Genomic DNA, 20704 nt, shown 5'->3' with positions numbered 1-20704 from the left:
GAAATCTGATTTATTTTCCTTTCAAGACAGGCAATCTGTCTCCTGTTTTTCAGGCCCAGTTACAAGTAGAGAGGAGAAAACATAAGCCACCAGAAAATCTTAAAACAAATGCCATAGCTTAATCTTTTATCAGCAATATGATCTTCATGTCATGGAGTACTACTTATCTTTTACACTACATTTCAGAACATGAGCCAAAGACATTTCCCACAAGTGTCTCCATTTGCATTACAAAATATTTAGGCATACAGTCACCAAAACCATTATGTTGTTGAAGATTTGCTCATTCATTCCTTTAATTCATCATAGAAATACAGGTCAGGCAAGAAGCACCTCAAAAGCAATAGTGTCATTTCCTCTCACTGTATGCCAGTGATATGCAGTCTCATTTTCCCACAGCTAACTACATAACTCATTCATTTAGTTCTGTGACATGAAGTTCTTACAGATCTTCCAAATCTATATAAAAATTAACAAGCTTTTTGTTACATGCATACAGAAAATTTATTTGCACTTACTTTTAGGGGTCACATCAGCTTCATTTTTTTCTAAAGCAGCCAAGCATATAGAATTTTCCTCAGCCTATTGAATTAATATTTGAGGTGAAGTAAAAATACAGATGAAGATGCACATATCTCATTCAGAACTACATAATCTGCAACCCAAAATCATAATTCAAGATGTCTAAGTACTATTATTTAGTGTAAAACTGATTCAGTTTCCTTCTCTTGCAACTGTCTAGGGAACGTTATTCTATCAGACAGAAGGACAGAACAGAAAAGGAGCAGACTCAAATAAAACCTCAATCACCTGTAAATATAGATTTAAGTATTTGTTTTCCAACATACAACAGCTTCCAAACCTGTGTAGTACACATGCAAGCATTTCTACCTACATCATACTACAGTGCTTGTTTTCCAACATACAACAACTTCCAAACCTCTGCAGTATGCATGTAAGCTTTTCCACCTACACCATGCTACAACACCAGGATGTCGTCAAGTTTTTCATCAGCAAATTGTTACAATTACTTTTGGAAGAAGTAAGGATCTAAGAATGATGTTTTAGAGAATCAGACAAGACAAACATTTCTTTCACCCTCACACTACGCACTGGCTTTTGTGTACAGTACCGAGTAGATTTCAGTAAGCAGAATTATAACACTGACTAATCCTACAGGGCTGCTCCCAAATTCTGTGGCAAATAAGAACAAATAAAGCACACTCTATGAATGGAAGAGCTAACATCTTGCTTTTACAAACACAAACTGCACTAAAACCCAGAGTAACTACACACAGTGACAGATTATACCTGAAGGAAATCCCTGCTGCTCCTCCACACTCTGAAGGCATTTACTGAAGGATAACCATATCTCAAACCAGAAGTTTATGCCATTTAATTTGTCTAAGATCAAATTACTGATTTGCAAGAAGTAGCATTCTTATTCCCCAAACTGTGCATGTAATACACTAACCTTTTGTTTCTTTTGTTTATTTTTTCTGGCTTCCTCTGCTGCAATGCCAGCTGCCTCGTTGAGGTATTTATTGCCTACTTTACTTTCAAACCATTTTAGGTCTACAAAGACTTCACTGAAGTGTTCCCGATCAAACTGTGCAGGAAGATAAAAAGCAGTTTAGAAATATTTGAGGGACACCAAGCTTGAAGTACTATGTTAACAAATGTATTTTTAGTCTGTGCATCAGATTACATCTGGAATCATTTGCACATATCATTTAGCAACAGAGATATGACTGAACTGATAAATTAATACTGAAAATCTTTTTTCTTACCAGTACCTAACATTTAACCAAGCCATGTTTATTTTCTTCCAGTAAGGCAGCACTGGGTAACAAAAGGTTAGGTAAGTTCCATACTTTATTACTGACTCTAGAAGTAACAGATGTATAAAGAGATTGGGTAACAGTCTTGTGCCACACACCCAACACTTGGACAGTTTCACCCAAGAATCAGAAGACAGAGATGAAGCAGAGACAAAGAATGAAATTCCTTCTTCCAAATTCAGCAGAAAGCAGAGATTTTTCCATTTCTACATGGTCTACATGTTTTCTCCTCTCTAGAATTGAGTATTGCAACAGCACTTAACAGGACTGCCTCTTGTATTGATGAAGTTAATTGATGAAGAACGCTCATGTCTGTCTCTGAGAGACATGAATACTTCATTGCTCTTTACCTGTGATCTTCGCTGCTCTTTACCTGTGATCTTCATTAAAAACTTGCAAGAAATAGTGCACTCCAAGACCTTCAGACATAATTCACCCCACAAGAAACCAACCAGCAGGGCACGCAAAACCACTGCTGCCTGCAGCACTTTGCCCAGTACTGCTGCTCACTATTAAATGAGAATTAAGAATCACAATTCTAATGGCGAATCCTCATTTGACTTGCAGTACTAAAAGATGTTGGCTAAAACAAGATCAGGTGATTCAATCTTTTTCCTCTTATGCTATGATAAAATCAGACAATAACTACTGAAGCATGTGCAGAGAAGGGCAACAAAGCTGGTGAAGGGCCTGGAGAAGAAGTCTTATGAGGAGCTGCGGAGGGAACTGGGATTGTTTAGTCAGAACCACTTGTAAAACAGAGTCATGTAACAGTTTATTAGAACTGAAGCATGGTGGATTTTAGGGCACTACATCGAGGTTATATTGCACAGACTATAGCATTCTACACAGTGCAATTTTGAAGTGACTTACATCTGACAATCTGGTGAGATATTTTTCAAAGCGCTGTAAATTCAGATGCCCATTTTCATTGATGTAACCTATTGGGAAAATCAAGTGTGTTTTCAAACTGAGCAACTTCACAAGTTCAACATTTAAATACTCCACAGATAACAGAATGCAATCTTGGTGGCTGTCTGAAACAAGTGTAAGAAACGCCCAATATTCTAATATATCTAAAAACCTTAATAAGTAATAACACAGTTAATGTTTCTACTTCCAACAACTGAACTTAGTGTTCTTACCTCCTAGTTCTGGCAAGATAGCCATGTATGTTCTATAAAGTAGTGGCAGTGCATCATGATTAATATGTAAATGAGGTAGATGAGGAATAAAATCATTTCCTACAAGGAAACCCATTAAGATCCAATCGTCTATTATCCTTTCAATATCATAGTCAAAGGAAATCTTGTCCTGAGGAGTGGGGGAACAAAACAGAAAAACCCAAATAAACAAAAAGAGAAAAAAAGCACAGGAGCATAATTGTTATTATCCTGCTTGCACAACAAGACCTCAAATGTTTCTTGAGTCACAACTTCCATCAGGACTTACTTTTACCGGTGAAAATTCATAATCAATATATTCTCTCATCAGGGATAAGTGCAACAAATGAAACGTGGTTTCCTCTGGTGCACATGCTCTGTAAATGATTCATAACACAAAGTTAGTTACTTACAAACAGTCTTTCACCATAAATAATTAATAAATCCAAGGCTACCTAAAATAAGTAATCTCACTAGGATTATATCACTGCAGAAATTGAAGTAACGTACAGGCATTTCTTCCCTACATCTAGTTTAGCATTCACTTGTTTTGAATCAACACCATTTTGCAGCAGAACCTTCCAAGCACCAAATGTGACTGCACTGCATGGGAAACAGCCTGGAGGAAGCATGGCAGCTTTATTGAGGTCCACAGCACATCAACTATTCCTTCAGTAATTATCCCATTGTCCAAGAAAGGATCAAGCTCACCTAATTTTGCACCAAACCCAAAACTTTTAAATCTGAGTACATTTAGAGTATGCATATTCATGTCTACAATGGCTAGGTTGCATTTTCAGCCATTTGAAATACTTCTTGTAAGAAAACAATATGCTCAAGTTCAAAATAAGCTCCATCTGCATCACCTATTGGCTTCAACACACCAACAAAGTAAAAAAATCCAACACACATCTACAGGTTACTTATGGGATAAACCAGTCTACTTGCATTCTGCTGCTAATTTATGGGATAAACCAGTCTACTTGCATTCTGCTGCTAACTTATGGGATAAACCAGTCTACTTGCATTCTGCTGCTAACTTATGGGATAAACCAGTCTACTTGCATTCTGCTGCTAATTTATGGGATAAACCAGTCTACTTGCATTCTGCTGCTAATTTATGGGATAAACCAGTCTACTTGCATTCTGCTGCTAACTTATGGGATAAACCAGTCTACTTGCATTCTGCTGCTAACTTATGGATAAACCAGTCTACTTGCATTCTGCTGCGTTCTCCTCTCTTCACTGAAACACTACCTGAGCCAAGGTTAGGCCAAAATCAGTTAATTCCTACACTAAAAGATAAACCATTGATGTGTTTTGAATTCATGAAGGACTATTTCACCTTCTAGAAACTGTTAACTAGCTGGGAACCCCTGCAGGGACAAACCAGCACACACTGTTAACCAGCTGGGATCCCCTGCAGGAACAAACCAGCACACGCTGTTAACCACCTGGGATCCCCTGCAGGAACAAACCAGCACACGCTGTTAACCAGCTGGGATCCCCTGCAGGAACAAACCAGCACACACTGTTAACCAGCTGGGATCCCCTGCAGGAACAAACCAGCACACACTGTTAACCAGCTGGGATCCCCTGCAGGAACAAACCAGCACACACTGTTAACCAGCTGGGATCCCCTGCAGTGACACACCAGCACACACTGTTAACCAGCTGGGATCCCCTGCAGGAACAAACCAGCACACGCTGTTAACCACCTGGGATCCCCTGCAGGAACAAACCAGCACACGCTGTTAACCACCTGGGATCCCCTGCAGGAACAAACCAGCACACACTGTTCACCAGCTGGGATCCCCTGCAGGAACAAACCAGCACACACTGTTAACCAGCTGGGATCCCCTGCAGTGACACACCAGCACACACTGTTAACCAGCTGGGATCCCCTGCAGGAACAAACCAGTACACACTGTTAACCAGCTGGGATCCCCTGCAGTGACAAACCAGCACACACTGTTAACCAGCTGGGATCCCCTGCAGTGACAAACCAGCACACACTGTTAACCAGCTGGGATCCCCTGCAGGAGCAAACCAGCACAAACAGTTGACTGTTGCAGACATGCAGCGCATCTTGCCCAAAGGCCTCTGAGGAGGAGGTGTGTGACACACGAGTGTAAGACAAATTGCAAGCCACACTTGGCCACAGAGAACTTCAGACCTAATTCTATGACTTTTTGAATGTCATTTCCATATTGGCACATCCATGTTGATGCTGTAACAACTCCAGAGCCATTCTGCCTCAACTCTAAGTCAAAATACTCACAGAAAGCAATTCTGGTGACTTCCAGAAGTAAAATCCTATAATGAGCACTATCATCCAGAAGTTAATATTGAACACTGCTGGGTCTGGTGACCCAAACAATCACAGAATCATAGAATGGTTTGGGTTGGAAGGGATCTTAAGATCATCTAGTTTCAAATCTCTCATGAGCAGGGACACCTCTCATTAGACTAGGCTGCTCAAGGCCCTGTTCAGTCTGGCCTGGAACAACCCTAAGGAAGAGGCACCCACAACCTCCCTGGGCAACCTGAACACCACCCTCACTGTAAAGAACTTCTTTCTATTATCTAGTCTAAATCCACCCTTCTAGGGCTTCAATGACACCTTGCTTCTTTGTTCCATGCTGTATTTAATTTATTCCTCAAAAGGTCATCACATTTCCATTTATATTAATTTTTAAGAAGGAATAATTATTTTCTTTGAGATTTAAGATCTTTTAAAAACACTACAATATTGCACACCAACACCACCAACAGAATGACCACTACTGAAAAGCTGACTGTGGAGGGCTATGAAAAAGTGCACTCATTCTGGTATTTATTATCATAGAATCAACCAGCTTGGAAAAGACCTCCAAGATCATCCAGGCCAACCCAGCACCCAGCCCTAGCCAGTCAACCAGACCATGGCACTAAGTGCCTCATCCAGGCTTTTCTTGAACACCTCCAGGGATGGCAACTCCACCACCTCCCTGGGCAGCCCATTCCAATGCCAATCACTCTCTCTGTGAAGAACTTCCTCCTAACATCCAGCCTACACTTTCGCCAGCACAACTTGAGACTGTGTCCCCTTGCTCTGTTGCTGGGTGCCTGGGAGAAGAGACCAACCCCACCTGGCTACAGCCTCCCTTCAGGTAGTTGTAGACAGTAGTGAGGTCACCCCTGAGCATCCTCCTCTCCAGGCTGCACACCCTCAGATCCCTCAGCCTCTCCTCATAGGGCTGTGCTCCAAACCTCTCACCAGCTTCATCACCCTGCCCTTAGCCACAAACACATGTGCTCAGCAGCAAAAGTGACGTGTTTGTCTAAACATTATGACTTAGCACTCTCCAAAATGCTTTTGTATCACAAAAGTGTATTTCTCTCTGTCTCTCCTACCCTTTCCTTACATGCACCAAATATAAAGAACTTCAGCCACAGTAACAGTCACAAAATTAATTCTTCTATTACTTCAGAATAGCTGTTGAGGAGCAAATCACATTTTTATGATCGATCATAACCCACAAGTTATCTCAAGTGGGCAAAGCCAGAGTAAGAGTATCCTGTCAGTCACTTTACCAGGGTAATTACTGAAATAAACACTCTTAATTTACTTACATGCACAAAACTTCAGAGTTATGAATACATTTTTAGAAGTCAATACTTGCATAAGAGAATTATGGAAACAACATCAGTTTAGCCTGGCCTGCTCCACTCTTAATACGAAGAAAGAAGCACAACACCACACCAAAGCACTAAGGATTTTTCTTATCAGCTGTCCTAAGAGCACACATTTTCTCACTTGAACTAATTCAACTGTACAATTAAACAAGTGGATTTCTCTAATTTCATGAACTTTGTAACACAAAAATAAACTGTGACTGTATTAGCTTAGTAAGCAATTAATAAAACCACCCCAGTTTAGGGATTCAGTATATTTCGGATTTAATTTCATCACATATGAAATAAAAGCAAAGTTAAATGAGTTCACCTTTGAGATTTTTTACCACCAAATCTGACTTCTTCTCTTAAGAGCGCAAAGTGTGCCTCATGACTTGTTAATCCCAGCATAATCTATTACAAAGAGATATTAGAAAGGTTGTACTTAATATAGAATCATAGAATCGACCAGGTTGGAAGAGACCTCCAAGATCATCCAGTCCAACCTAGCACCCAGCCCTAGCCACTCAACCAGACCATGGCACTAAGTGCCTCAGCCAGGCTTTGCTTCGACACCTCCAGGGACAGTGACTCCACCACCTCCCTGGGCAGCCCATTCCAATGCCAATCACTCTCTGGCAAGAACTTCCTCCTAACAGCCTAGACCTCCCCTGGCACAGTTTGAGACTGTGCCCTCTCTTAATTTACAACAAACCAAAACTGTTACCCAAGATATGAGCAGTATAAAGAAATTCTGCTCTTCTCTTTCATTACAAATTCAAACGTTTGCAGGAATACAAAATGACATTCTTGTTTAATAACATTTTAGACCCTGTACAAAAGGGCTTCTATTTCAGAAGCTAAACACACTTCACAAACTTCTGTTTATTTCAGCTGCACATACCAAGTCAGCATCTAAGCCATAGAGGCAGTGTCTTGTGTTTGGATCGTGATGAGGCTTTGCTTTTTCTGATCTGATGAACTCCATAATTTTATGCTCACCTTCCCCTGGAGTCTGCACATAAACACACACACAAAAAAAATCCAAAATTCATCATTAAGTATTTTCCTACAAACTAAAATTTATTGAAAATAAAACATTACCAATGACCTCATGGCCTGATAAGTAAACTGTTACTCCTTGCCAGGATTTGTCTGTGGAAATCTTCATATTTACAAAATACTTCAGATGCTCATGCAATCTGGCCATGAATTCAGTTCCTGAAAACAGAAAGCTTAAGTTAAACACACAGCTTTTCACTAGTCATCCAAAACTGCATTTAAATATCAAAAGCACTAACCCAAGGAAAAGCTTTGCAAGAGGTAGCTGTAGTTCCACCCGCCACCACCCAAGAAGTTTCATAGCAACCTAAAAACTCTTTAAAAATGAGGCTGTACTCCAACCCTGCTAGAAGTTATTAAAACTTCTGTTCCAAGCTTCCTTGGGTCTTTATGGAGTCTATTCTCCAGTTCAGAAAAAGCCCATTGCCATGGGCTACAATGCCATAGGCAGCAGAAGAGATGGGGAGATGCCTGAAGCAAGCAATTCCAGTTTATTGTACCCCAAGCATGGGTTTATGTACTTTTCATCAGAAGGCTACAAATGAATATGCAAGTAGTCTGCACTTTCATTTATACATTCCTTATACAGTAAAGAAAATTCAAATGATTATCTCAATGCTGAGGCCAAGAAATATGTTTCATATGCAAGTATTTGTCAGTTTTTCTTCAGGTCTCTATGGCAGGTGAGGAAAGAGAACAGGAACGGGAACCCAGCTTCAAGACTCACAGGTCTATTTGGGACATCCCTGCCCTTAATGTTCTTTCAAAGAAGAAGATAACGAAATGTAAAACATTAGAAGGAACAGTTCTCAAGTGAATAGTGAGAGGAACCCCATATTGAATGTTGATCTTATAGAAAGAGATGCAGAAGAGTTCTTTATAGTAAGACATGATAGGACAAATGAGAAGCAGAAATTAAAATGTCTATTTTCAGAATATTCAGTGTGTATTTGAGCTACTTCTGCAAAAACAGCTGCAGGTCTGCCAAAATATGAGAGAGAGAGATTGGAGGTCAGGCTAAAACATGCTGGCAGGACTGACAGACATGGGCCCATTTGGCATCACACGTACTGGGATTTGCAGGCTCAGAGATGGCCACAGTGGAGTCAGATTGAAAAATGGACTTGATGATCTTAGAGGTCTTTTCCAACTAAATCATTCTATGGTTAAATCATGTTAGACTCTAATTGGTTACATGTATTTGCACAGGATTACACACTAATTGCTAGGATATATTAATTTCATCTTTCTTATCTCCTAACAAGACACACAATAACTTTTCTTAACAAAACATGTATTTATCTAGTCCTCCAGAGAGTATATCAAATTAATCCTAAGGATACAGCCATGGCTTCTAGGTAAGAGACAGGCACAAAGCTGTAAAACCATAAAACAATTAGATAAGACTTGAGGCCTCTTGTTTTACACACACCACATTCATTTCAGAGGCACTATGACCCTAAACTTTCACCCAGCTCAATGTCCTGCTTTCAAGCCCATGGCTTATGCTTCAGTGTACCATATTCAAACATTTCTATGGAATCACTACCTTTAATACTACTATACCAAATAGCCCATACCCCAGAAGAGGGGAAAAAGTGCCAAAGTTGAGATGCAGCAACAGCAATACAAAGACATTTCAGAAACAGCAAATTATCTTACCTGGCGTAATACAGTTGGAGTCAAATCTGGCTTCTGTAGGGAGAGTTTCTCCCTTTTCTAATGCCTTTTTTATTTTCTCCTCTGCCTCTTTTGCTGACCTAAAACAAAAGAATTGGAGAGAGAGAGAGCAGAGAATCATCTTATTCACATGTTAGTATCCTAAGAACAGCTTTACTGACAGTATAGGAATAATCAATTTTTGAAAGAGGATTTAAAAAAAAACCCAGCATTGGAGGGGAGGAAGAGAAATTTAACTCCTGTATAGAGTTTGAACTTGCTTACAATACAACTGGAAGGCTTTAAAAGCAGGGCTTTTTTTCCCCTAGTAATGACTATGATCTGTTATTACTCAAACACAGTTAATATATAGATTACCAAGATGATAATTCAGTGGCTGATCAGAATGAAAAGAAGGCAATGTTGAAACAGTAGGAATATCTGGGATCTGCTATACCAGAACATTAGTGCTGATGTGGTGAAATAAAAAACAAGTTTGGAATACATTGGAGACAGGAGAAGTTAACTTACAATCTATTGCTAGAATAATGGAGAAACAAACAAATAAATGTAATCCTAGCCTTTCCTGACCAAGGATTTCATCAACATCAGAAAGCCACCGATATCTTAGTTCTTCATCCTTCGCTCAATTTTGCACCAAAATTTGCCCCATTTCTACTTAGAATTCTTTCTTAATTTCTTCTTCCTCTCAACCTTCTTTTTTCCCCTCACAAAAAAACCCTTCAAAACAAGCTAAAAATCAAAATCACCCTTCAGTAGCTCAAAAACATTTACTATCATCTCTTTCCACCAGTGTGTTTTGCTGCATTTCAAGACATTCCCTGCACTCTCTGACTCTCCTTATGGAAGTCTTCAAAGAAGCTTCCAGATCTCCCAGGGCATACATACGTGAAACCTGTCAAACTACTGTGAAGTCTAATTGTAGCTCTGTATTTGAGCTAGGGTGCTAATTGGTATCAACGGGAAAGCAAAGTTCCATTAGAAACTTTATTTCTTCTTTGACTATCAAAGAACACTCCAGTACAGTCAGCAACGAGGAATTAGCATTCACAAATACCAAAGAGTCTCACAGGTTATAAAGTCATTGGAGATACTGCTATGAGCTCTACTACAGATTTACTTCACCAAAAATTTCCTAAGGAAAAAGCTTCTTGTGCCCTACATCTAGCAACAAAACTAAGTAACAAGCAAACCTTTCTGGACCCCTAATTTTAAGTATCAACATTTTACAAGCTGTCACCTTCATTTAACTAAAAATCAAAACTACTGTTAAAAGCACAACCATTCTTCACATATTTTATTTTTCATGGCACACATTTAAGTACATGTTTGGATTTTTTTAAGCATTTACTATCCTAAAGACAGAACAAGAACAAACATTCTCACCTGAAGCGCCTCCCACGCTGCTGATTCATTTTTGCTCTTGGAGCTACTCCATCAACTGCCATGAAGAAAACCTTCCTTGGTTTAATAATACGAAAAAGAACTTCCAAATAATGAAAAATATCAGCAAAAATCTTATCTTCTGAGATTCTGAAGTGAACATCATCATCATTTGGATGTGAACACTGATGTATAATGCCATTCATGTCCAGGTATAAGTTGTCGAACTCTGGAATCTACAAAAGCAGTAGTTAGCACTCATTTGGTGACATGCTTAGCAATACAATCACTGCCCAAGGTGTGGCTGAGGACACGTTGAGGTGGGAAGCCCTCCCTGGAACCTACTGCACACATGGGCTGAGAGTATCCTGCCTGGTATAGGGTTTGTTTACACTTGCAATCGTTACTATGATTTTCTTAGTGAAGAAACAAAGGTGAACAAATTTAATCCTGTCCTGTGCTGGCTGTTTCTAGCACCTCAGGACTTCTGATCCCTGTGGTTGATTAATTTTCTACATTGCATAAGGAAAAGATGACAAAAAAACATCTCTTCCATAAAAGAAGCATGACTTTAGGTTGTTGGTTTTTTTTTTACAGCCTCCCACACTGATTCAGTCTTGCATAGCTTCACTATAAACAGTAAAAACTACAAAACTGAGTATGTACTTTCCAACAGCATTCAAAAAGCAAAGCTGTTTTCAGAAGCTTTAGGGCTCTCCTGTCAACCAGCTTCTACTGTGACCACTGCACACTGCCTCTTCAGTTATACTTAGAGTCTAGAGAGTGGCAATTACCACCAAGAGCAGTAGCCCCATTATAACTTCCATTTTTTCTGAAGGTGTTTTTTGTCTAGTTCTCTGTTGTTCCAGCAGCCTTTTCTGTGTCCAGTTCTGAGCCCCTCAATTCAAGAGAGATGTTGAGGTGCTGGAATGTGTCCAGAGAAGGGCGACAAAGCTGGTGAGGGGCCTGGAACACAAACCCTATGAGGAGAGGCTGAGGAAGCTGGGGGTGTGCAGCCTGCAGAAGAGGAGGCTCAGGGGTGACCTCATTGCTGTCTATAACTACCTGAAGGGAGGCTGTAGCCAGGTGGGGTTGGGCTCTTCTCCCAGGCAACCAGCAATAGAACAAGGGGACACAGTCTCAAGTTGTGCCGGGGGAAGTATAGGCTGGATGTTAGGAGGAAGTTGTTGCCAGAGAGAGTGATTGGCATTGGAATGGGCTGCCCAGGGAGGTGGTGGAGCCACCATCCCTGGAGGTGTTCAAGAAAAGCCTGTCTGAGGCACTTAGTGCCATGGTCTAGTTGACTGTTTAGGGTTGGGTGCTAGGTTGGGCTGGATGATCTTGGAGGTCTCTTCCAACCTGGTTGATTCTATGATTAAAATAACTGTCTTCTAAAGGAAAACAATACACAAGCAACACAAGAGAGCACAAACTCTGCTAAATATCTGAAAAAGCCACTACCAACAGATCTGTTCTTTAATCTCCCAGTATGACTGGTCATAAAAGCCCTTCTGTCAATTCAACTCAGAAAAGGTATTACTGACTTAAGATTTTTCTGTAGTATTGCTGCTGATGTGTCTTTACATCATTTTGAAAGGTGTGTTGTTGGACATCTAGAGTAACAGAACTGCTTCATAAAGCTGAATGACGAAGAGAAGAAAGAAGAGGCAGGCACAGGAAGGACCTCCAGCCGCCTGCAATAACTGCTGTGCAAAACAATCAGCGATGTACAGTGAAACTCAGTAACCAAACTGCTTTCCGAGCACTGGAACAGGCTGTCTCTGTAGAGAACAGAGACTTTAGGACCTGTCTGGATGCGTTCCTGTGTGACCTGCCCTAGACGATCCTGCTTTGGCAGGGGGCACGGATCAACGATCTCCAGACGTCCCCATCAGCCCCTACTATTCTGTGATTCCATGATTCTATGTTCTAACACAGTATCACCACCACAGTTCGGGACTTGCCTTCAATCATCGCCCAGCTCATGCCGGGACACCTTGCTCAGGCTCTGTAAGACCACATACACACCACCAGTTGAAAATGGTAACGGGAAAAGGAGAAGTTCTGTCTAACAAGCGCTAAACATGACTTGCCTGCCGTAGCCAGGCTTTTTCAGCATGGCTTTAAAAGCACTGTTTAGAGCTTTCCTTTCCCAGATTTTAACACAGTTCTCGGTTTTACTACTAACACAAACTGCCCACGCATGTGACACGGACACGTAGCAGGGCTGTAAAACCTGCCCCTCGTCATTACTCTGCCATTCGTCCTCAGCAGCTGGAACTTTTCTAAGCCCGGTAACTCCGACCTGGTGCTCCCCGAGAGAGATTAAAGCTCCACGGAGTTCAGAGGGGCTGGGGAAACCGAAAGCAAAGGAAAGAGCCCGGCGGTGGGAGCCGGTCACCGCCACGCTTCGGAGACGGGGCCCGGGCTCGCACTTCCTCAACAACAGCCTGTTTTCGGTTCTGCTGCTTCCGAAACCGGTGCCTGCGTGTGCCCTGTCTGCGCGGCGGAGCCGCACCGGCGGCCCCCAGCAGCGCTGCGCACCAGCCGCCACCTCGGGCGAGTCTTCAAGCTCTCAGAGGGACTCCCAAAGCCTCGACTTCGCTCTCCACCGAGACGCGCGTCACCACCCCGCCACTTTCGGCCGCTTCGAGCTGCGGAGCTCCAAGAGCCGCGGCCGCCAGCCCCGCGCCCACCGGTGTCTCGGCGAACCAGCCGCGGCTCCGGCTCACAGCTACAAGCCCGGGCCACGGCTGCCCGACCAGGGCCCAGGCCCACTTCCCCGCCCCGCCGAGAGGCCGGCCAGGATCCCCCCTCCTCCGCCGCCCCAGCACCGAGAGTGGACGGGCCTTTGGCAAGCAGTGGCCCTCCGCTACCGTCTCACCTGATGCTCCTTCACCACCTGGCTGAGACAGGGGTACCGCTCAGAGATCCACCGGTAGAACTTAGGGACCCCCATGACCACTACTATCCGTCAGCCTCACAGCCCCACCGGACCTAAACAACCCGCGCCGCGCTCCGCCCTCCTTCCGGCGCGCACTGCCACCAGCCAGGCCTCCCGGCCACCGAGCGGCGCCAACAGCCAGGCCTCCCGGCCACCGAGCGGCGCCAACAGCCGGGCCTCCCGGCCACCGAGCGGCGCCACCAGCCAGGCCTCCCGGCCACCGAGCGGCGCGCTGCACCAACAGCCGGGCCACCGGGCCACCGAGCGGCGCCAGCAGCCAGGCCTCCCGGCCACCGAGCGGCGCGCTGCACCAACAGCCGGGCCACCGGGCCACCGAGCGGCGCGCTGCACCAGCAGCCGGGCCTCCCGGCCACCGAGCGGCGCCAGCAGCCGGGCCTTCTGGGCCACAGAGCGCGGCGCAGAGCGCCCCTCGCCGACCGTGGAGAGAGGCTGCGCCGCTGGCGCAGGGGAGTACGGGGCGGTGTCGGTGCCCGGCGCCTTCCTGCCCAGCCGGGGCCGGGAGCGGCGCTCCCCTGCTGGCTGTTGTAAGGCGTAGGGGTGCGGGTCTCGCTCCATCCCCTACAAGCCTGAACAGGAGCTCCCGCGACCAGCCTTCCGCGGGCAGCAGAGAGGAGAGAGGTGAAAAGCAGTAGGTTCCCTGGTGCTACATTTCTCTGTAAGGCTCTGCCTGCCCTCTGATAGAACGCCTGTGAAAGGTAACACCGCCTTAGTGCTCTCTGCGTCGCCACACAAAAGAGAGATTCCAAAGGTCCCAATTGTAAACACCTTCAGAGGTGTAAGACTTCACCCTTTCTTCACAGTAGTCTTCAAATCCCTAATGTTATTCTAGACACAGTTGAAAGCACAAGCCAAATATTTACGTTTAGAAAGCCCTTCTGAACTAGCAGGAGAATCACAGAATCATAGAATCAACCAGGTTGGAAGAGACCTCCAAGATCATCCAGCCCAACCTAGTGCCTCATCCAGGCTTTTCTTGAACACCTCCAGGGACAGTGCCTCCACCACCTCCCTGGGCAGCCCATTCCAATGCCAATCACTCTCTCTGCCAACAACTTCCTCCTAACATCCAGCCTGTACTTTCGCCAGCACAACTTGAGACTGTGTCCCCTTGTTCTATTGCTGTTTGCCTGGGAGAAGAGACCAATCCCTACCTGGCTACAATGTCCCTTCAGGTAGTCCCTTTAAGAAGTTGTAGACAGCAGAAAAAGGTGACTCACTTTGCAGCACACCAGTATAAAAGTTTAATAACAGATTTTCACATTTCAAGCAAGCTGTTTACAACAATATGCAGTATTTTACAGAGTGTGTTCTTTCAACAGTGTGAACACACTTCAGAGAAGAGGCAGCCTAATTTTTAAGCAGTTCCTTTGTATTCCTTCTATCCATATACAAAACACAAGTATACAGCACTTGTGAATAGTATAATTCCAAAAGGAAAGCACTTCACATATAAGGAGCCCAGCCCATATACATCTGGCAGAGCAGGTTGTCATCACTTGCTTCTTGAATCAGGTAATGAACATGCCCTTCAATAGATAAGGGTAAGCCTTTAATTCTGTTTCTAGTCTTAATAACACCTTGGAGACGTTGTTCTATATCAAGGACATGGGTTTTGGCCTGGAAACAGAAAAGCATTTTAAAGAAAGAATATTGCTATTATCCATGAACTTCCACTTCTAAAAGAAGTATTTATTAGGATTTGTTTGAAAACTGTATGCTAATATAATGCATGGCTCATATGTATATGCCATTTAACTTCAAAAACAAAGGTTACTCTCTTTTAAAAACCATTCTTTAAAATAGATAAGATTGAGTCCAACCATCACCCTAATAATCAAGCCTCAAACTAATCATAGAATCAACCAGGTTGGAAGAGACCTCCAAGATCATCCACTCCAGCCCTATCCAGTCAACTAGACCATGGCACCGAGTGCCTCCAAACAATACCCACTGTTGCAGTAATTCCAATGGTTGCATCAAATGTTTTATTCATGCCCTCTTAGTCATTTGGTGTATGCTTTTCTTGTAGGCTAAGGTTTCAATTAGAAAATATGTAACTTGCAACCACAATGAACATTTTCCATTTGAATACCTTATGCTATGCTTGTTTTAAACTCACCTTTTCATTGACAACTTCCCCGGTTTCGTTTACTTGTGCTTTCGAGTTCCCTTTAACAGGTTTACTCCATTCCACAAGAGGATCGTGGAGAAAAGTCTTTAAGACACTAAATAAAGAAAAAATAATTAAAAGGATAAAATACATAATACCTATTTTATTTTCAAAACCAGAACACTGACAGGAATCTGAAGGTAGTGCTAAAGGTTTATCATAGAATCATTAAGGTTGGACAAGGTCTTTAAGACATAGAGTGCAACTGTAACCCAACTACCGTAACCACTAAACTATATCCTGAAGTGTAAAACATCTGCACATTTCCTGAACACCTCCAGGAATGGCAACTCCACCACCTCCCTGGACAGCCTGTTCCAATACCTCACCACCCTTACAGTAAACATAATTTTCCTAATACACAATCTAAACCTCCCCTGGCACAACTGAAGCCTATTTCCTCTCATCCTGTCACTAGTTACATGGTGTGCTAGTTTGAAGCTAGCTAGAATGTTTTGGTGAGAAGAATTAGATTACAGGCTGTGAAAGGAAAACAATGGTGATGTCTACTTCACTCATAGGCTTGCTGAGAGACATAAGAGTAAGAATCCAAACATAGGTAACACACTCACTTCTGCTGGGGAACTGGCTGAGATGTATTTCTCTTTAGCCTCTCTGCCATTTAATTAATCCACTTTGCTTCCTAACCCCCTGGCTGAACCTCCAATCTTCCTTGGGACTGGGGTAAGGTCGAGAGGGGTAGGGGGAAGGTGAAGGGGCAGTTTGGAGCCCCTCCTGGGGACTCAGGTTTCTGAGAGGGCGGTTGTGTGTCTGTATTACCTTTTACCTTGTATATTTCTGTATATAACTGTATATGCTGTAAACATCTGCTTGTATATTGTGCTAAGCTGTAAATACAAGCTTCATTCAATTTCCAGAGCTGGCTGAGTCTAGTCTGGGTGATTTCCAAAGTGTCGGGGGGCAGGGAACACCCAAACCATCACAAAACCTAAGCAACAGATACAATTCCATACATGTGAACTACTGCAAATTAGAATCTTGGAAAGAAAGATGAGCAACTAGTCCAACAAGCAACACATGGACTAGAGACCAATACCAGCCTCACTACAACCTCCTTTCAAGCAGTTGTAGTGAGCAATAAGATTTCCCCTTAGCTTTCTCATCTCCAGACTAATCAACCCTAGCTCCCTCAGTTGCATCTTGTATGCCATGCCCTTCAAACCTCTCACCAGCCTCATTGCTCTTCTCAGGAAACCTTCCAGGACCCCTCAATGTCTTTCCTGTACTGTGGTGCCCAGACCTGAACACAGTACTCACAGGAATTCTATTGGTTTGTATTTAACAGCAGACCATAGTAAAACTGAGCTGCATAACAGGCAGATGCTGGAATTGGCACGTTCACCTGCAGTTTCTGTCTCAGATGTTCAGCCTGTAGGCAGCTTTTTGTGAGTTTGTGGCACAAGCAATTGCCATACCTCATGAGAGGCTCCCTCTGATCACGCATAAGCCGCATTGTGACTTCGCAAGCTCTCCGGAAGAGACCTTCTGTTCCCATTGGACCCATCCCATTAACCATGTTGTGAGTGAGACGGAAAGGTACAATTTCTGGAACTTCAAAGGTTTCTCCCTTTACATGAATGGAAAAAAAAAGAGTAGTATGCCCTTAATGTTTTAAATAAAGGGGAACAACTACACTGGTTTTAGAGTTTACCCCTCATTTTGTCAGGGGCAGTTTCCAAGCTGACAGGAGATAGTTGCCCAGATCATATAGCCTCTTGTAGCATTTCATGGGAAATTTCAGTGCATAAAGGATACCAGTGTCCAAATAACCTCTTTTTCCCTGCTTTAATGCACTAGTACTGGGTATAAAATGTTATTCTAAATATAGCTGCTACATAGTCTCAAGCAAAATGCTAGTGTTTCTTTTATAGTATCCATGTAACCTTAAAACCCATTCTTTTTTGCTTGTTTGTAAATTACAGGCTCAGAGGATGTTAGGGGTTGGAAGGGACCCAAGGAGACATCGAGTCCAACCCCCCTGCCAGAGCAGGACAATACTATCTAACATGGATCACAGAGGAACACATCCAGACAGGCCTTGAAAGTCTCCAGAGAAGGAGACTGCACAACCTCTCTGGGGAGCCTGTGCCAGTGCTCTGTGATCCTCACAGTAAAGAAGTTCCCCCTTGTGTTGAGGCAGAACCTCTTGTGCTGCAGCTTACACCCATTGCTCCTTGTCCTATCCCAGGGAGCAAGTGAGAAGAGCCTGTGTACTCCATCCTGGCAAATGAATGGCTATATAGGGCAACTTAAACTTCCTATATAGTAGAAATAAATTATCAATATCTCTACCGCATTTATCTGAGTTAAAAAGAACATCTTTCAGCAGAAACACCAAAATTTAACACCCCCCCCAAGTTTTGCAGTTTCTTTTTACAAACCCATTGGGATTTCTGTGCTAAATTTGTGGGAGGAAAACAAAGAAACTTCACAGCAGCAGAATTCTAAATATAACAGTTACAGCTCTTTCTGGAGGGTGGTAGTGGAGAGAAGGGGAAAAAATAAATCACAAAACAAACACTCTAAAATTTGGGCTATTTTAGATGTATCCACTTGAGTTCATTCAACATTGCTTAAATCAAAGAGGTGGCTTTAAGTAATGGAATACAGAGGACAAACACATACTCCTGATGCATCCCAGGCTGTGTGTTGGATATGAATTAGAAACTGAGAGAGGATAACACAACAGACATGTCAAAAGTTTTAAAAGAGTAATTAAAACATGAAAAAAAATCAAATAATAAACCAAGGCAGTAGAAATTTATAACTTCCATGTATATAAAATAAAGAGCAAGTTCAACAAGTGGCATTTCTCACCTTATTGAAAAGGCAGTTGAAATCCACATGCACACATTCTCCAGTGAGAGAATCAAACAGAATGTTTTCACCATGACGGTCTCCTAGACCAAGTATGTAACCCACCATTGACATAACTGCCACAGAACGACAATAGGCTGACCTGCTGTTGTACCTGCAGAAATAAGAATCAGATGTCTAAGTCACTTCCTTGGGTTATCTGCCTTGATTCAGTGTGGAGAGATTTTTGCTAACAGGGCATGAAATGATAAACACGAACAACCTGTGCTGTGAAGTCTCCTTGGGCCCGTCTCGGGCCCAAACTGTAAACAGTGAGTACCCCACATGCAGCTGCAGTGGGCAGAGTTAGCCAGCCCAAGGGCTGACCCCTCAGAATGTTATTGCTTATCACCCTCTGTATGCCTCACATGTAACCCTGTACTCTCCACATGTAACCAATTTTAGTTGTGCATGCCTCTTCTAAGAAAGCATGTAAGTCACGGAAATAAAGCGGAAAGAATCAACCAGGTTGGAAGAAACCTCCAAGATTATCCAGTCCAACCTAGCACCCAGCCCTATCCAATCAACTAGACCATGTCAATAAGTGCCTCATCCAGGCTTTTCTTGAGGGACTGTAACAGGTTTCACAGAGAAGCTGAGGAGGCTCCAAGCCTGGAAGTGTTCAAAGCCAAATTGGATGGGGCCTTGAGCAACCAGATCTAGTAGGAGATGTCCCTCCGCATGGCAGGGGAGTGGGAACTAGATGATCTTTAAGGCCTCTTCCAACCCAAACCATTCTGTGACCATCTAACCATACTGGTGAACAAAGAGTCATTTTACCCAGGTGCTCCACCAGCAATTCAGTAGAAACATTAATGTTGAGTGAAATACACAAAGCAGATGTTCTTGAGCTAACCCAATCCCAGTCACTCACCATGAAGTGGGGTCAGGAAATGTTCTAAGAAACCATTCATGAAAGAGAGGAGGATGACGAGGTAGAAGGACTTCTTTGAACATTTTCAGCTTTTCAGGCAAAGGTGCTGACTTAGGAAGCATGTGCTGACGTAGTTCTTTTCCAGTCATATAGATACCTGTAACAGACCTCCTTAATTACCCCCCAAAAAATCCCAGATCTAAAACCTTAGACATAGTATTCCAATTAAGTTTTCTTAGAGAAGACATGCATCTCCATCAAACTGAAATAAATGAACAAACAGAAAATAACCCATAGAATATGCTTCTGATGGGGTTCTAGAGAGCAAATAAAAGGCAGGATGAGGTGTAATGGCTTCAAACTGGAAGAAGCTGGATTTATATTAGACATTAGGAAGAAATTCTTCTCCATGAGGCTGATCATACAATCAACCAGGTTGGAAGAGACCTCTGTGATCATCCAGTCCAACCCATCACCCAGCTCTATCCAATCAACTAGAACATGGCACTAAGTGCCTCATCCAGGCTTTTCTTGAGGGACTGTAACAGTTTCACACAGAAGCTAAGGAGGCTCCAAGCCTGGAAGTGTTCAAAGCCAAATTGGATGGGGCCTTGAGCAACCAGGTCTAGTAGGAAATGTCCCTGCCCATGGCAGGGGAGTAGTGGGAACTAGATGATCTTTAAGGCCTGGCAAACAAACTACCACTTTTACTACTTGCCATATGGTGGAATGAGGGAAAATATGTATGCAAAAACTCCTCACCTTCACAAAGCCTTTTGTTATATTCAGCTGAGATGTTTGGAGTTAATAAACTCCCAGACATCTGCATACTTAGAGATAACATGAGAAATTCACTCCCAAGTTTTATTACACTGGCCAGAAAGCTGCTTTGTTACCAAGAAATTAAAAAGAAATCTGATGTTTTCACTGGAATGTTGTTCTGCTCTCAACCTTGATTCAATTATAAATGATCTTGTAACAGAAATTAAAACAACAATCAAATCTAAAAGGAAAAGTCCACAATCTTTTCTG

At 42.9% G+C, this 20704-nt stretch overlaps 3 protein-coding genes across 10 annotated transcripts in view; 1 reads left to right on the top strand and 2 right to left on the bottom strand.

Moving 5' to 3' along the window:
• Nucleotides 1–13807, bottom strand: part of XRN1 (5'-3' exoribonuclease 1) — a 50980-nt gene extending 37173 nt beyond the window's left edge. For 6 of the 8 annotated variants that reach the window (XM_064165116.1, XM_064165117.1, XM_064165121.1 and 3 more), the window contains exons 1-11: nucleotides 13671–13807; nucleotides 10790–11022; nucleotides 9386–9483; nucleotides 7773–7882; nucleotides 7566–7676; nucleotides 6993–7075; nucleotides 3294–3381; nucleotides 2987–3155; nucleotides 2715–2782; nucleotides 1475–1609; nucleotides 519–582 (exon numbers count right to left, since the gene is read on the bottom strand). In XM_064165116.1, coding sequence (XP_064021186.1) covers nucleotides 519–582; nucleotides 1475–1609; nucleotides 2715–2782; nucleotides 2987–3155; nucleotides 3294–3381; nucleotides 6993–7075; nucleotides 7566–7676; nucleotides 7773–7882; nucleotides 9386–9483; nucleotides 10790–11022; nucleotides 13671–13745 — 1234 coding nt within the window. In that variant the 5' untranslated portion in view covers nucleotides 13746–13807. Of the gene's footprint in view, nucleotides 1–518; nucleotides 583–1474; nucleotides 1610–2714; nucleotides 2783–2986; nucleotides 3156–3293; nucleotides 3382–6992; nucleotides 7076–7565; nucleotides 7677–7765; nucleotides 7883–9385; nucleotides 9484–10789; nucleotides 11023–13670 lie in introns of those variants that run through there. The other 2 variants (XM_064165123.1, XM_064165124.1) reach the window with 2 other exon arrangements.
• On the top strand, nucleotides 13744–14286 carry LOC135186736 (uncharacterized). The gene has a single exon (XM_064164712.1). It carries the CDS (start codon nucleotides 13744–13746, stop codon nucleotides 14284–14286), a length of 543 nt encoding a protein of 180 aa, XP_064020782.1.
• Nucleotides 14287–14968: 682 nt separating this feature from the next.
• Nucleotides 14969–20704, bottom strand: part of ATR (ATR serine/threonine kinase) — a 54903-nt gene continuing 49167 nt past the window's right edge. The window contains exons 43-47 of the mRNA XM_064165114.1: nucleotides 19673–19829; nucleotides 18760–18913; nucleotides 17358–17509; nucleotides 15871–15976; nucleotides 14969–15368 (exon numbers count right to left, since the gene is read on the bottom strand). Of these exons, the coding sequence (XP_064021184.1) occupies nucleotides 15195–15368; nucleotides 15871–15976; nucleotides 17358–17509; nucleotides 18760–18913; nucleotides 19673–19829 (743 nt within the window). The 3' untranslated portion in view covers nucleotides 14969–15194. The remainder of the gene's footprint in view (nucleotides 15369–15870; nucleotides 15977–17357; nucleotides 17510–18759; nucleotides 18914–19672; nucleotides 19830–20704) is intronic.

This window comes from Pogoniulus pusillus, chromosome 26 (genome assembly GCF_015220805.1).
Source record: "Pogoniulus pusillus isolate bPogPus1 chromosome 26, bPogPus1.pri, whole genome shotgun sequence".
Classification (NCBI taxonomy): domain Eukaryota; kingdom Metazoa; phylum Chordata; class Aves; order Piciformes; family Lybiidae; genus Pogoniulus; species Pogoniulus pusillus.
Note: the sequence above shows the minus strand (reverse complement) of the source record. Positions and strands in the feature narration are given on the sequence as shown.

Bases quoted from the DNA above. Each gene is read 5' to 3' on its own strand.
- LOC135186736 (XM_064164712.1), top strand. From the start codon at position 13,744: ATGACCACTACTATCCGTCAGCCTCACAGCCCCACCGGACCTAAACAA.